We start from the raw sequence: 17359 nt of genomic DNA, 5'->3' as shown, positions 1-17359 counted from the left end.
TATAAAAAGAAAAACAATTCCGCAAGTCATTTTCTTTGACTAGAGGAAAATTCTTACTAAAGCCTCCCAAGTTTTTGAAAATTTTATTTATACCTTTAATTTATTTTGAAATTTTAATTAAACCCCAACTTTTGAAAATTACTATTAAATCTTTAAAATTTTTAAAACTTTCAATTAAACTATTTTTTAATATTTTAAATTTTTATAAAACTTCTAAAATTTTTGAAAATGTTCACTAAAACTCTTTAAATTTTTTAAAAAATTTAATTAGATCTGATCCGCACCTTTAATCCAATAGAGACTAGAAGTTAAACGGCATCGTTTACATTGCCGTTCACTGATGAGGTTCTTACAAATCGATAATACGGAAATTAAATCACAAGAAAATTGAAAAATCATATCCTTCTTCTCGCATTGAATTCTGTTGGAAAAAAAAAATGGAAGAAGAGAAGGCGGCAGCTTACTACGATGAGCTTACCAGGAAAGGTGAGGGAGCGGCCAGATTCAAGCGAGGCCTCGGTTTCTCCTCTTGCGATGATCAACACGATGCGGTTCCTCAAAGAGGCACAACCTTTGTCTCTCCATCTTCATCCTTCCTCAGAAGTTTCGTCAGGGCCTCGAGTCCTACCACCGCTTCCAAGCTTGAGAAAGAATCTCAACTTCAACCGATCCAACATAAGCTAAAGAAGAAGCCGGAAAGAGGAGCTAGGGTTTCGGCGAGAACCAACGTGGAGAGAGACGGAGATAAGCATTCAAGGAGGCGAAGTAGAAGCACGAGTAGGGAGAGATACTGGGAAAAGGATAGAGAGAGAAGGAAGCGGAGAAGGAGTAGGTCGCCTCGTAGAGATCGGAGGAGTGGGAGTAGAGATCGCCGGAGGAGGAGTAGGTCGCCTCGTAGAGAAGGGAAATTGGAGCGGAGGAATAGGAGCAGGAGTTTGTCGCCGCGGGAGTCATGGAGGTCAGAGAGGCATGGGACGAGAGAGGGGAAATCCAAGAAGGAGAAAAATGGAGCTGTTAATTATTCGCTGTTGATCCAAGGTTACGATAGTATGGTATGAAGTTTTTACAGTCTTTTCTGTTATATTATTTTCTTTAATAGTCATATACAATGTGTTATCTACTTCGTCTAGCTCAGTACATTTATGATTGCTGCTGGTTTTTTGAAAGAATCGATGCCCCCACTTCTTAGTTTTCTCTTTATCAAGTGGTATTATCGATTAAATTTAGTAAGATTTTTATGATTCAGTGTATGATAAGAAAGTTTGGCCAGAAGAGATTTGGAATTTTATCTTGGAAGCTATTAGTATGTCATGGAAAACGAAAATAAAAAAGAGTAACATTTGAGGACATCCTAATTAAGAGTAGAACTTGGTTTAATTCTATTTATTCTATTTGAATTATATGAACCTATTTTTTGTTCAATTTTCCTGATATTGGGAAATTATTTTTCTGAAATTGGAATCTTTGATTCTAACTCCTTTACGGTAAGCATAATGAATTCTATGCCTTTATTTGTGATTGGTTCTCCATTGGTTCTTTATCTTATCTCAAAGACTAAAGAGTGACTTTGTCAAGTACATTTTGTCTGCTTGGATCTTTCTGTTTAAGGCCTTTGCTTTAAGGAGTGATGAAAAGGCATTTCTTTTGTGAACAGTTGCCTCCTGAAAGACTTAAAGCCAAGATGAAACTTCAACTTGCTGAAGCAGGTAGTTTGTCCTATTTCTTTGGGTTTCCATTTTATTGTTGCTTAAGTGTTATGGGCTTCCGGGAGTGCTATGCAGTGTTTCTTGTTTTGTTGATGTTTGATACTACCAACTTAGCATTATTTTGTTTATGAGGTGAACATCTTAGTTTATCTCTGTGGGAAATCAATGTGATCATAAGAAATCAAGTTTAGCTAGGGGTGTGCATTTGGTCGGTTGATTATTTCGCTTTTTGGCTTTTTAAGATTTATTGACATATAAAAGAAAAAAAATATCAATTGTAGTTTACAAATTAGAAAATAAAAGAAAAAAGGCAAAAATAATATTTGTAACTATTTCAAAAATAAAAATAGTATTATATAATAAACAAATTATTTATATTCTAATTTTTGTAGCAATGTGGGATTACTAGCCATTGCGAACTCCCTTTATCAAAAGCCATAACTTCTCATCTCTAAGTTCTTATATTCTAAGATATCATATACATATATATATTATCAATACTATTATTTAAACCTCTAGTTGAGTTCAAGTCAACTGGGCACCAACTTGGTTAGGAAAATTACAAAAATATCTTTTCGTATTTAGAATAAGTTATGTTATTCTAGGGTACTTTAGTCTTTTATTTTTATTTTTAAATTCAATAAATAATTTGTATATGATGGAATTTGATCCCATGACTTTTGGGTCGATAAATCTTTAGCTTTACCACTCGACCAAAGCATTATCTTAAAATATTTTGTTTTATTAGTGAATATTATTTTGTGTTTCTGTTGGTTTAAAATAAATTCTTGCTGTTATGTGATCTAACTATACTGTTAATTATTAAAGACAATGGCTGTAACTCCTCACTGGTCTTGCTAAATTAGAAGGTTTACCTTCTGGTCTTTGTGTGTGAAGTTTTCCTCCATCCGTGTATTAAGAGTTAAATTTTACATGCAGCTGAAAAGGATCCAACAACAGGCCCTGGTTGGGAACGGTTCGAGTTTGACAAAGATGCCCCTGTTGACGATGATGAAATTGAAGGTTAAACACCCATCCATATTGCCTGTTAATTGTATTTTAAAACCAATTTTAGAAAAATCTATCAGGGTAATGTGATACTTTGGTCTATGGAAACAAAGTTCCTTGCAAGTTGGTTTTTAGGTTTATAATCTCAGTGGATTGCTGTTTTCCTTCGGGTAGCTGTTTAATAGGTATCTATGTTAAGCCTCATGAGTAATGATGCAGGAACTTAATATATTTTATAATATTTTTTTTACTTCAGTTTTATTTTATAATATTTATTTTAAGAATTGGATATATTTTGGACAGCTAGGAGTATTAGTTTTCTTTAGGGATTAAATCTAGGGTTAAGAATCAAACCTTATTTTCAAGGTCTTGTAACCAGGGATTTAAATAGATCTGGCAGGTTGTGTCACATTTATCGCAATTGCAGGCTTAAGGGAGACTACTGCGGTCATCGCAATTGCGGGTTTAAGGGAGACTATTGCGGTCTTCGCAATTGTGGGCTTAAGGGAGACTATTGCGGTCATGGAATTTTTTTTAATAATTTATGATATTTTACTTTGTTTATTTATGGGTTAAAAATAATTTATTAATAATATAAGTATACCTAACAACATTTAAATAAATATACAAACAAACATATAAAATTATTTTTACTTCTACTTTCCCTTGTCTTTTCTAAGACTTGCACCTCTCCCTAAAACGATGCGTTATATAACATTAAGAGAACACCCTGACTTTTTTTTTAATTTATTTTTTCTAACTTTCTTTTCTCTATCTTTTCTCGTTCCTTCTGTTATCTTGTTTGTACTTCTTTATCCACTCTCTTTGATAGCATCTCTCTACTCTCTTTCTCCATCTTTTCTCCTAAAAATCCCTGCATCCTTCACTTAGCCAGATAACCATGAAAAAGTATACTAATCTAGTTTAAATAATTTGACAATTTTATCAATGAGAAATAATTCTTTTATATATTTTGAATTACTAAATAATTATCTATATTACATAGTATACATTATTAATTATTTATACTTGGTCAAGGATCAATCGATGATGATAATGAGTATATGTTGAGAGAGAATAACTTAACAAATATGGGATGCTATAGAATTAGATAAATTGTTAATGATGTTTATTTTTCTTGTTAATTTATTAGTAATCTTATTGTTGAATAGTTTTTGAGGCTAAGGTATTATATAATGGCTTGATTTTAGGTTTGGTTACTTGTTTGTAGAATTTTTCTCAAGTATTCTAGATAATTTTATAATAATTTATATTTTTAGAAATTAAAATTATGTAGTTGTATAATTACAATTTATACTATCAAATATGATATAGGGAATTTTAATGTAATTACACTTTATTAGGGGAATTAAAATAACTACTAATTACTAGAGAGTAGTTACTACCTTAGTAATTATAATTTCATTCAATTACTCTGTGGTGTCAAAATACACCTTTAATGGTTATCTGATCGATTTGCCTTTAGATATCTGTGGTGTCCTAATTCACCTTTAATAGTTATGTGATCAATTTGCCTTCAAATTTTCATGTCAACCTAGTTTTTAACGTTTCTAACCTGCATTCTTTTGAGGTTTTCAATGGAGAGATTGCTAAAATCTCAGACCAGGTGCACTGACTTCCTAAGGTTTAGAATGAGGTTTTTGAAGATGTGTTGGATGTTAAAGAAGTGAGGTTTAGAAGCGGTAATAACTATAGGAGATTTTTGGATGGCTAGGATTAGTTTTAAGGTTTAAATCTAGGGTTAAGAATATAACTTCATTTGCAAGGTCTAGTAACTTGCCAAAAAAAAAAAAAAAGTCTGTTATAATAAGCTGTAACATATTTACAACCAGAACAATATTATTATCTTCGAATTAATTTAAGGAACTAAAGGTTTTCTTAAACCTCAAGTGTGTTAGAGTTTAAACTTCTTTCTACTTGTTTTTGAGTCCTAATTCTGCTAATTTACTGCTGTTCCCCCCCCCCCCCCCCAAAACCACACCATATATGGGACTTCAACAAAAAAATTCATATATACTCGGTGTCAGGAGTTGATCAAGGCTGAGCATCAAATGAAGATTATTGGTTTCCCCTAAATTTTTATATAGACTAAAGTTGCTTTCACCTCTTCAATTGAGAATGTCCCAACTTAGTTTCGTAAGCTTCTTTCTTGCCACTCAACCATGTAAGACTTTAGGCCCTTTCAAGTCTAAAATCCTGGGAGCATGTAAAGGCGTCTGCACCCTCTTCTGTTTTAGAACTTCAAATAAAGGATAAGTTGAGAATATATGTAACTTGAACTGTTGAGCTTTTACCTTAATTGAATTGAATGCCTATTTAAGGAACTAAAGTTTCCTCTTTCCTCTTTTCTTCAAGTAATGTCTTGATTTCGTAGTTGTAAACGGTCAATGTTCAATATTAAAGGGAAACTATTATATAAGTAGAGTTCACAATGAAACACATGATTGTGAGTTTAAATGGTTATCACTGAATATGTACTTCACATTTAAAGTTATATATTTGAGTGGACTTTGTGACCTTTAGCTTGACGTGCCTCCTTGTTAGCAGTTGCTGAAGATGATGCATCATTAGTGAAGCATATTGGTCAGAGCTTTCGGTTTTCTGCCATAGAGGTGTCACATCATTCCTTTGCATCTGTTAATCATTCAAATTCCAATAGATGTTCATGCATTGCAGTTCTGCTGTACGTCTGTTGTTCGAGTTTCATGGGAGATGATTAATTCTATTGATCTTGCATAACTGATGTGTTAATATGCAGAAAAGGAGGGAGGAGCAACTGAAAGCTGCTCATGATGAGGCCATTTTTGGCACATCAACAGCTTCTCTTTCTGTTACAGCAGATAGTGAACCAGAAGAGGAAAATCTTAAGAAGGATAGCAACGATAATGCTGTTGCTACTGGCCTCTTAAGTGAGAAGGTGAGTGGATTCGCGGTTACTTTGCTTTTCAAGTATTTATTTGCATATTGCACATGTGATGACATGTATGCATGAGAGCAATATATGATTTAGTTATCTCCATGGTAGTAGGTTCTAGCAAAGCAACCAGGTTCGTGGCGAGATCGGGTTCGTAAAGCATAGAGGGGGAGCGGCAAAAAGATGCATTGTTTGACTCAACGATAGTGGATATTGGCAGTGACAACTGCTTTCAACATCGCAGCAGGCAATCAGGTAGTCAATTGAGTTCTGAAAGCATGTTCATCCAAACTGAAATTGTTCATTAAAAGCTATCCTCTGAGAAATTGAGTTCTGAAAGCTTTTTTGAAAAAGAAAATGTTTGGTGTACAAAATTTGTATTTTAAACATTTCATGCGTTTAAGAAATTCTATCATATGTGTATGTGTGTGAGAACTACATATTTAAAACAGTTTAAAAACAACATACAATAAATAATGTAATATATAGTTTGAAATTAATTAATAATAACATATGAAATATGTATGATATTAAAATAACAGAAAATGGGTTAAATTTTGAGTACAATGAAATTTAAACATGTAATTACATCATATTAAGAATAGTAAATGTACTATATTTGTTTGTCACATTGTCATCAATCTTTGAGTTATTGTTGAGTTGATTTTAACACCAACTCAATTAATAATATTATTATGTATATAATCGATAGTGGTGATAAAGCATGCATAATACAATTGAAAGGTAAATATTATATAAAAGCAAAACTTTGATTTAGTGGGAAAGTTAATCTTTTATTGATGTAAATATTATGGGTTCAAATTTTTCATATACAATTTTTTTTTAAATAATGACGAAAGTACTTTGGATAATGTAACATATTTTAATTATGAGGTCATTTTTATAATTTTCCTAATTGATTTGGTGTCTAGTTGACTCGTGATGTCAACTCTGCCAAGGGTAAGACTATAAATGAATAGAATGTTTGATGAACTACTTGTGAACTGTTCGTATGTTGTTCGTTTATATTTGCTTATTAATTTAAATAAATGGATATGAACAAAAAATTATTTTCATTTATTAAACGAACAAATTTGAATAAAGGTGTGTTTGGTTCAGTATATATTCACAAATAAATTAGTTTATATTCACAAATAAATTAGTTTATAACATAGAACATATGTATTTATATAGCAATTATCAAGATCTATAATATATAACAATACATATGTTTATACAACATTATTTTAGAACAACTACCAAGATCTATAATATATAGCAACATATCTATTTATACAACAATGTTTTTTAATAAAGTTTACATGGTATTAATCAATGTTAATTGTCCATTGGCCAGTTAAAAATCATTAAAAATTATAAAAATAACAAAAAATTTAGAAAATTTTAAAATTTATTTTAAAATATATAAGATATAAAAAATTAAATTTTATTTTGGAAACTTAGGGCAAGAGCCTTTTAGACCCCCCCCCCAAAAAAAAGTGACTGCTCTTTCCTATTCTTTCTTGTCAAAAATCTCAAAACCCAAAATAAAATTGCTTTGAAATTGAACCCTGATCAAGTTCAATTGATTAAGCTAAATAATTATTTTGCAGATATCAACTTCATCAGCCGACATCTTTCTACCGCTCAACAATCCAACTTTTTCTAGTAATCTCTCCAAAATGACGTTCGGGGAGGTAAAAAAGAGTTGGGGGAGACATTATCAGATCTTTATGTTATATACTATTTCTTTTATCATGTTTAGTCATTTTCGATATTTTGATTTTTAATTAAAATATGTTAGTGTAGCTATTATCAGATTTTGTTATGATATAGTTTATTTTTCATTTGGGGTTGTTCAAAGAATGTTAGAAATCACCTTTTGGATTTCCTTGGGCTTATTTTGACCCATTTTTAAACATCAAAATTTTTTTCTTATCAATAAAACTAAACACGTACTTGGACTGAAATAAGATTAAAACTAAACTAAACACATATATTAACAAATAATATCACTTATTTTTCATATTGAAAAATATAATATTTTATGTCAAAATTTATTTTTTATTCTATTTTAGTTAGGTACCTGCACTTTTTAACTTGTTTTGTGGTTTAGATGATTAATGGGAACTTTTATTTTGATTCACTGTTTACCGAATTTTTATGTGGATTTGATCGATTATAAAATTTAAACAATAGTATCAAATATTAAAATATTTTCTTATATTATAATGATTATAGTATTTAAATTTGAATAAATTGTTACTTAATTCAACATAATATAATATTTTATAAGCATTTAAAATCAAAACATGAATCATCATTTTTTCTAAAACTGCATATGTATGCTTAATTTATAATGTCTGTATTTTTTTTTTTTGTATTTTACATATTTAACTAAAACTTTAAATTTGATAACTTCAAAACCCTATATACATGCCAAGTCAAGACATATAACAGAGTAAGCTTGATAGTGTGAGCCTTGAAGTTGATTCGTCTGACCAGTTCTGTAAAATGAAAACTACAGAAAACAGTAAATATAACAGAGTAAGCTTATATAGTTTAGTAAGTTCATAAATACTTGAACCTATTGGCATGCCAACCGTATCCTAATCATTTACTACGTTCAAACGAGTATTTAACAAATTTCATAACATTGTAACTCGGAAGCACTTCAAAAATTATTCCAATACACATGCTGTAATTCGATTATTTTCTTTTCGAAACATATAAATTATATGTATTTTTTCATCATATTTCAATTAAGTCTTACTTACATACAACAGTAACCAGTTAATATCGTCAATTCAATATTAATAATTTAACCACAAATTAATTAACTAATTCTTAACAGAACATAACATGAACATATAGACATATATCTATTCTATGAACTTACCTAAGATACGTAATCAACTGACTCGTAAGGACTTATCCGTGATTTTCCTTTTCTCTTGTTATCCTCCGTATGCGATTTAATTCTTTATCTATATAATGATTAAATTTAATATATCAAATTCAAATACATATTCAACTTATTTTTATGCATGTGACCCTTAATTTTCATTATTTACATGTTTTCCTTGAACTTTTACATTTCTTTCAATTTAGTCCATAAATCCAAATTTTAAATTTATCAAAATTTCTCTATTTCCCATGCTCGCTAAATTTATTCCTATACTAGTATAGTCCATAATTATTCAAAATTCACAAGAATTCCATGTAAATTTTGATATTTTAACAAATTAGCCATTTAATTAAAAACTAACAAAAATCACTTCACAAACTAATCCTAATCAACAACCAAGACTACAAGTTCATCATTTAACATAAAAAAAACTAAGATTCATTAATGGCAAAATCCAAAATCGTTAACAGTTTCAAAACCAGAGGTACGGGTTAGCTGGACCTAGTTGTAGTGATCTCAAAAACATAAAAATCAAGAAAAACCGACTTTGGAAAGCTTACCATGCATGGCCAATTTTCTAAATGTATTTGAAGCTTTTTGGTTTCTTCAAAAATGGTGGTGTTTTGGTGTTGAGGGAAAACATGAATAAAGACCTTTTTTTTTTCATGTTTTTATTTTAATTAAAATTTAACTTAATTAATAAAATATACTGTAAAAATATGCACTAACCGTACAAGCCATTTCATTTTGGTCTAACTACAACATAAGGCCTTCCAACCATGGTTTTATGGAAATTAAGCATAAATAAATTAATAGCGACTAACTTTTGCAACTTTTACAATTTAGTCCTTTTTCTTTAATTAACTATCTAGACATCAAAATTTATGGACCAAATTTTAATATACCTATATAATCACTATAAATATTTAATAAAAATATTTACGGGCTCAATTTACAAAAACGAGGTCCCGATACCTTATTTTCCAAAACCACTTAACTCTAAGGACAACTATTTGAAATTAACTATTCATTCAATTAGCAAAAATTATCATATTAAAATTCAATATAATACTATATTTGACTCGTAAGTACCAAATAATAATATTTACGGACTCATTTGTCATATTTGTGGTCCCTAAACCACATTTTTGACACTACTGAAAAATAAGTTGTTACAATATATGAGTTAGTCGGGTGTTGTCAATGGATCAAAGTGTGAAGTCTTACACAGTGTCAATGCATAAAGAGTTGGTCAAGTGAGTCTGGGTCTATTCACCACGGTGGAGTTTTAAAAGGTCCGACGGGACTTTAAACACTACTTCTAAAAGGAAAAGTCCATGGCCATGGTACTTTTTGATGGTACTTTTCGAAAGGAATTAAAGGATGGTGATTACCTAATGGGGTTCGTTGCATGTCCTAGGATGATGATGGGCAAACCTCAAATAACATGAGTTTAGGAAAATCTATATCGTAAATACGTCAGGACAGAAAGCCTTAGTGGCGTAATATGAAAGAAAGTATTTATGGCATAATATGAAAGAAAGCCTTTATGGAAAACTTCGTAAGGAACGCCTTCTTGGTGCACTTTTAAGAAACGCCCTCATGGCGAACACTTAATAGATTGTCTTAATGTTATGTTCTATCTGATTGCCGGTAATGTGTATTTTGCCAAGTCAAGGTGGTGTGAACTATCAAAAATATCTGGTAAGTTACGAATATGAATGTTTGTCTTTTAGGAAGGACGACGCTAGGAGTACTCCAAGTTGATGGCGGATTAGGCTATTATGCATAAAGAGGATTGGTGGCGCAACTTTGAAAATTTTCTTTCAAGTCTATCTTAAATGATTTTCTAACTTGTAGATATTTGAATTATATGAGTTCTAAGAACATGTTTAACATTTACTCAATCTCTAATCATTAAAGATGTTAAGATTTTTTTGGACTTCAAATAACAGACTTAAAGAAGAAATAATAAACTATTTTATGTTTTGTATCGCCTAGTAACACCCGGGTTTAGACTCTGTAAATCGAATCGGGCTGAGGGTGTTTCATGTTTTGGTATCAGAGCTAGGTTTAGCCAGTTCTTGGATTATGAAGATAAAGAAGCCCTATTTGCATAATATGTCGAGCATGGTTTAGTCTTTCAGGTATGTGAAGACAACTATGCTTTTTGTGTAAAGTAAATGATGATGTAATGAAATAATTAGTAAGACAATAGAGCAGGTAAATAAAAGATTCATTAATAAAAAAGCATTACACGATTCAAAAGACTGGAAAAAAGAAAGATAAAAATGAGACAGAGTGCATGACCAAAGGAATTTGATCTTAGTCTTCGTTTCATCAGGTTAATTAGTAGGCTTGGTAAAGACTTCTTCAGTAGAAGAGGTGTCCTCTAGAGTTTGATCTTTTGATGCTGAGCCTTCCCTATCATCTTCAATAATAGACGTAGAAGGAATAATAAATCCTTTTGTTTGCTTCTACTCTTTTTGAAAAGTTTCCTACTTTTCACTTCTAGATAGTAAACATTAAAGTTAAGTGAACCAATGGAAATATCTTTGAGATAGTCTATGGCTATGACACCTTTCGAAAGGAACTAAAGGACGGTGATTACCCAATGGGGTTATTTGCATGTCCTAGGATGATGATAGGCAAACCTTAAATAACACGAGTTTAGAAAAATCCATATCGTAAACACATCAGGAAAGAAAACCTTTGTGGCATAATATGAAAAAAAGCCTTTGCGGCGTAATACGAAAGAAAGCCTTTGTAGTGGAATATAAAAAGAATGTCTTTGTTTCAAACTTCGTAAGGCACACCTTTGTGGTGCACTCTTAAGAACCGCCCTCATGGAAAACTTTTAATGGATTGCCTTAATGGCGTGTTTTATCTGATTGCTGATAAGGTGTATTTTGCCAAGTCAAGGTGGCGTGAACTATCAATAATATCTGGTAAGTTATGAATCTGAATGTTTGTCTCTATGGTAAGAAATGAGTAAGTTCTAGTAGATCTATACTATGTATAACCATGATAAGGTATTGATATGATCTGGAATAAGAGTTGAATGAAGTCTTAAGGGATTTTCATGAAAAAAAGATGTATCCTGTATGTCAATAAGGGTGTCTGTTGCGATGATCTGTGAGGATGAAAAGAAAGGGGTATCACATCTTCTTCCAAATTTATTTTGAATCTGAGTCAATGTTGTTTTGAATTATGAGATTTTGTATAGCATGATATGGAGTTCATTTAGATGATATACACGGTCAATTATCAGTATGAACATGTGCATGAAATTAGATCAGGGTATGCTTGAGATTGAACCACAGGTATGAAATGTTGCGTAAGTATTCGCTAGGTATATGTATTCGCCCAAGATCATGTTAGTGAGCAATTGTTTTGAAATAAGAGAATCATGAATTGACTGGAAGGATTTCTTTCATAACAAAATATGGAAGACTAAGTATGGTAAGGGTATGATAATTGGTGCAGAAGAGAGTGATAAGTGTTGTGTGTAAATAACTAATACAATTGTGCAAGTATACACATCATTCAAGTAATAAAGTGATAAGTAAGTATCGTCTCCATAGGGATTGAAAATTGGTAAGAAAATTGTGTAAGTTATTACAATCCTATTGACTATACTAAATAACAGGAAATACTCTCAAATTGAATAGGATGTTTGTATAATGAATTAATGTAGGTAAATGCTAAAACAAAGAATTGATATGGAAAATAAAGTGTAGTGGCAAATTACAAAGAAAAACAAGTGTAATTCTGTTGTTGAAAGAATACGACTAGAATTATTCATGTGAAATGCTCATATCAAAATAATATCATGGAAAAATATTGTCTAATCAACTGCTCAGAGAGTCAATATTGTAACCTGCCTCTTTCTATAGGTAGATCTTAAGCTAAAAATCTAAGTTACTGTATGTCTACAGAACTCTGGATTTATAACTACAATGAACTCTCTTCTCTGTACAACTCGTAACATCTTTGTCTAGAGCATTACAAATATTCTTTCGATTATTCACTTGCATCAAACGATTCAAGATGCAGTATATTTAACCTTTTCAGAATTAAAAATACATCTAAGAACGCAGCACACAATCAACTATGTCTAGTGCTTGTATGAATGTATTTAAAATAAGCCTAAATCAAATGAAACAGTGACATAGACAATCTCAAATCATGAGCATTAAAGATGATAAAACATTCACCCAAATAACTCCAACACAAAAAAGATTTAGTTCATGGGTGAAAAAGTTAACACCAAATTAAAATCATTCATCCACATAGAAACAAGTTTGAATCACAGAAATCAGGAAAATAAAGGCAGAAATTGCAGGATTTTTCGCCACACTTCAGCTTCTCTTTTTATCTTCCAGTTGTACGTGAACCCAAGTTAGATGTCTCTTCCCCCTCTTCACATATGTATTCTACTCTTTGTAGCTGCTACCCTTTCTTTCTCTGGAATTCTCTAATGGAGTTCTTCTTTGTGCAGAGAGAGGATTGCTGTCACCAGTCTCTTTCTCACCCTAATTCTTTTTTCAGGTTGGTTTTTCTGGTCACACACAGCTGGCTGAGAATGACGTGGATAAAGTGCTGAGTCATCTTCGCAGGATTTCCATGGCAATTCTGTTGGCAATCAATCTCACCATTTTCCACAGTAATGTTTCACTTCCATATTTTCCCTCTTCATCTTCTTCCTCTTCCTACACCTGTGTTCACACAAAACCACACATTTCCTCCCTAAGTGATAAAAGTAACAAATAATGACCATTATATCGCAATCCAAGCTTTGTTCTGCAATGTTCTAAAAATATCCTAAAAATGAAATCTATTCACTTAATTACAACCAATTAATTCCATTTAAAGGCCTTAAATATAACTCTTTTCAAGAGTTATCAATAAGATCGTAAGGATCAGCCGTAGTAAATGATGTAGAGTACAAGTTGACTCATGGAAAGTCTTGGATTATTGCGAAGGCTCCATCAAGGTATGGTTGATGAGCTCACTAAGTACTATCATACTTACAGGATTGTTATTTCTTTTCAGGTTTGTAGAAAAGAGGTTTTGCTTGGAAGGATGACACCATGAGTACGCCAAATTGATGGCGGATTGAGCTATTATGCATACAGAGGACTAGTGGCGCAACTTTGAAATTTTTCTTTTAAGTCTATCTTACATAAGTTTCTAACTTGTAGAGATGAGTTGTAATAAGATGTTTAACATGTACTCCATTTCAAATCTTTAAAGATGTGGAGATCTTTTTTGGACTTCAAATAATAGACTTAAAGAAGAAATAATAAACTATTTTAGTAAATGTTTTGTATCACCTAGTAACACTCGAGATCCAAACTCGATAAATTGGGTCAGGTTGAGGGCGTTAGAAAGGAAGATCTTCGAAGCTTGCTTAAATCATGGATAGCCCAATTTACTGCAATTGAATACTTAAAGAATTTAGAAACGTTGACTTTGATGAGCTCATTGGTTTTTTGCTTACACACAAGATGAGACTCAATGAAGGGATAGAAGATGACAAAATTGAGAAGAAAATGGTTGGTGTTACTCTTAAATCTACCACAAATGAAGATTGTGAATTAAGTGAAGAGGCGGATGAAGGTAAATGACCCCATAATAAGCTATGAATGTAAGAATCCAGAACATATCAAGTTCGATTGTCCCCAATGGAAGAAAAAAGGATAAAAAAAAAAGAAAAGCTTAAGGCTCATATTGCTACTTAGAGTGATGAGGATTCATCCTATGATGAATATCAAGAAGTAGCCAACCTTTTCCTTATGGTCATTGATGACACTAAGGTATCTTCTAACTCGTCTAATTCAATTTCTTACTCATTTAATGAGTTATAAGATGCTTATGATGAGTTGGGTTTGGAATTTGAAATAATAGTTTCAAAATATAAGAAAAATGTTTCAAAATTAAAAGATGAAAATAATTCACTCTTCAAAGCCAATCATGAACTGGAAAGTAAACTTCATGATATGCAAGCTATTATAAATGATTTTGAGAAAAAGAAACAAGACTTGCATAATTTGCTTTCAAAAGTGCATGATGATTATCAAAAGCAGCTTGAGTTGCTTGAAAAAGAAAAAAGCTTTATCTAATAAAGTATCTCAAAAAAAAATCTTAAAAAGGGATAGAGCTCAAGATTAAACTTTGTTGGAACAAACTTTAGTTTCTATAAACATAGAGACCCTTCAAAATTTTATAAAGGAAAAATTTTTAAGAAAGTATCGGCCCCTAAAGGACTTAGTGTTACTCAAGACAAATAGATTATTTCAAAATGGATTCCCAAAGGAACAAAAATCTTAGGAACTAATATTTTTGGACCAAAAGAATTTGGGTACCAAAAACAAAAATTTAATTCTATGTTTGTAAGAAGAGGTGGATTGCTTCAAGGTGGGAAATTCAAACAAAAACTCATGGTACCTTGATAGTGGATGCTTAAGGCACATGACAGGCGACAAGAGCTACTTTATGAAATTGATGCCAGAAAGTGGAGGAGAAGTTACATTTGGTGACAACTACAAATGACGAATAGAAGAAATCGACTCTATTGGTAAAAACTCTTCAATTCTTATCGAAAATGTTTTGTATGTCAACGGTCTTAAGCATAATCTATTAAGTATTAGTTAATTGTGTGATAAAGGTCTCAATGTTATTTTTGAGTCTAATGGATGTAAAGTAATTGACATTGTGTCTAATAAGATTATGCTTGTAGGAAATAGGATAGGAAATACTTATTTGGTGAATTGAGATGACTTGTATGATTTATTCATATGCCTTGTTGCTAAAAATGAAAGTAATTATTTATTTTGACATAGAAAACTAGGACATGTTAGTATGAGCATATTGCATAAACTAGCGAAAAATGACTTAGTAAGAGGTTTGCCAAAAGTTGATTTAGATAAAGTTTGTGATGCATGTGTTAAAGGAAAACATAAGAGAGTTTCTTTTAAACCTATCAATGATGTATATACTAGTAGAGTTCTCTAATTAATTCACATTGATCTTTTTGGACCAATTAGGATTACTAGCTTGGGTGAAAAATAATATGCTTTTGTGCTTCTAGATGATTATCATAGGTTTACTTGGGTCTTTTCTTAAGTACTAAAGACGAAGCTTTAGAAAAATTCATTACATTTTCAAAAATTAATCAAAATGAACACCATGGAACTGAATTTCAAAAACTTGGTTTTGAAAATTTTTGCTACTCAAACGGAATAAGCCATAATTTTCAGCACATAGAACCCCTAAAAAATAGTTGTTGAGATGAAAAATATGACTTTAGAAGAAATGGCTATAACTATGCTTTGTGAAAATAATTTACCAAAATATTTTTGGGTAGGAGCCATAAACACCACTTTCTCTTTTGTTAATTGAGTAATGATTAGACCTATTTGAAAGAGAACTCCATATGAACCTTTCAAAAACAAAAGGCCTAACATTAGTTATTTTCATCGTTTTGGATGCAAGTGTTTTGTTTTAAATAATGGCAAAGATAATCTTGGTAAATTTGATGCAAAAAGTGATGAATGTATTTTTCTTAGTTATTCTTTAAATTCTAAAGCTTATAGGGTCTTTAATAAAAGAACTTTAATAGTTGAAGAATCAATACATGTTTTCGATGATTCTAGCTTTCTTCCTAGAAAGGATACTTGTGTTGTGATGATAAGTAGATCATTCATCAAATGAAAAGATTCAAAAACAAACACAAGAAGCTCTAAAGGAGCTCACCATAGAGGAAAGGGAAGTCAATCATCCAAGAGAGTACAACTATGTGAAGGATGGTAAGATTTTAGGAGATCCATCCAAAGTGGTAACTACTAGACCTTCTCTTAGAAATACATATAATTATGTTGCATTTATTTCATGAATTGAGCCTAAAAATATCAAAGAAGCATTAAATGATGAATATTGAATATTCGTTATACAAGAGGAATTAAATCAATTTGAGAGAAGCAATGTATGGACCCTTGTAGAAAGACCATGTGAAAAATCTACTATAGGTACTAAGTGGGTTTTTAGGAATAAACTAGATGAGAATGGTAACATAGTGAGGAACAAGGCTAGGTTTGTTGCTCAATGTTACATTCAAGATGAAGGAATAGACTATGATGAAATGTTTGCTCACGTAGCTAGAATGAAAGCTATTAGAATGCTCTTAGCTTTTTCATGCTTTAATGATTTTAAGTTATATCAACTGGATGTGAAAAGTGATTTTCTAAATGGTTTAATAAACGAAGAAGTCTATGTTGAACAACCACCCGATTTTGAAGATCCAAAATTTTCAAACCATGTTTTTAAATTTTTAAAAGCTTTATATGGTTTGAAATAAACTCCTAGAGCTTGGTATGAAAGACTATCAAATTTTCTTATTGAAAAAGGTTTTTGCAAAGGGAAGGTTGACACAACACTTTTTATTAAAAGAAAAGACAAAAATTTGTTACTAGTTCAAATATATATTGATGATATTATTTTCAGTGCTACTAATGATCTTTTTTTTCAAGAATTTTCCAACCTAATGTAAGGTGAATTTGAGACGAGCGTGATGGGAGAAGTAAACTCCTTTTTGGGACACCAAATCAAGCAAAGGAAAGATGAAAACTTCATCAATCAAGTTATGTACACAAGGTAAATGCTTAATAAGTTTGAGATGGACAATCTTAAACCAGAAGCTACATCAATGAGCTCTTCTACAAAACTTGACAAATATGAATAAGGTAAATGTGTAGTTTTAGAATTATATAGGTCAATGATTGGTTCTTTACTTACTGCAAG

General features: G+C 31.2%; 1 protein-coding gene across 2 annotated transcripts; it reads left to right on the top strand.

The window, feature by feature from the left end:
* The first annotated feature begins 376 nt into the window (after positions 1–376).
* LOC105791107 (uncharacterized) lies at positions 377–6064 on the top strand. 2 transcript variants are annotated; one of them, XM_052634971.1, is made up of 6 exons: positions 377–1052; positions 1655–1706; positions 2646–2729; positions 5283–5347; positions 5494–5652; positions 5761–6064. In XM_052634971.1, exons 1-6 carry the CDS (start codon positions 438–440, stop codon positions 5761–5763), a joined length of 978 nt encoding a protein of 325 aa, XP_052490931.1. In that variant the 5' UTR covers positions 377–437; the 3' UTR covers positions 5764–6064. The 2 variants fall into 2 exon arrangements, with proteins under 2 accessions (XP_052490931.1, XP_012474471.1); XM_012619017.2 differs by having other exon boundaries at positions 379–1052; positions 5764–6064.
* The last annotated feature ends 11295 nt before the right edge of the window (positions 6065–17359 follow it).

Source organism: Gossypium raimondii, chromosome 8 (assembly GCF_025698545.1).
Source record: "Gossypium raimondii isolate GPD5lz chromosome 8, ASM2569854v1, whole genome shotgun sequence".
Classification (NCBI taxonomy): domain Eukaryota; kingdom Viridiplantae; phylum Streptophyta; class Magnoliopsida; order Malvales; family Malvaceae; genus Gossypium; species Gossypium raimondii.
This window is presented reverse-complemented; position numbering and strand designations above follow the sequence as displayed.

Bases quoted from the DNA above. Each gene is read 5' to 3' on its own strand.
- LOC105791107 (XM_012619017.2), top strand. From the start codon at position 438: ATGGAAGAAGAGAAGGCGGCAGCTTACTACGATGAGCTTACCAGGAAA. The intron at 1,053-1,654 runs GTATGAAGTTTT...TTTTGTGAACAG, and splicing joins TCCAAGGTTACGATAGTATG to TTGCCTCCTGAAAGACTTAA. The intron at 2,730-5,282 runs GTTAAACACCCA...CCTTGTTAGCAG, and splicing joins TGACGATGATGAAATTGAAG to TTGCTGAAGATGATGCATCA.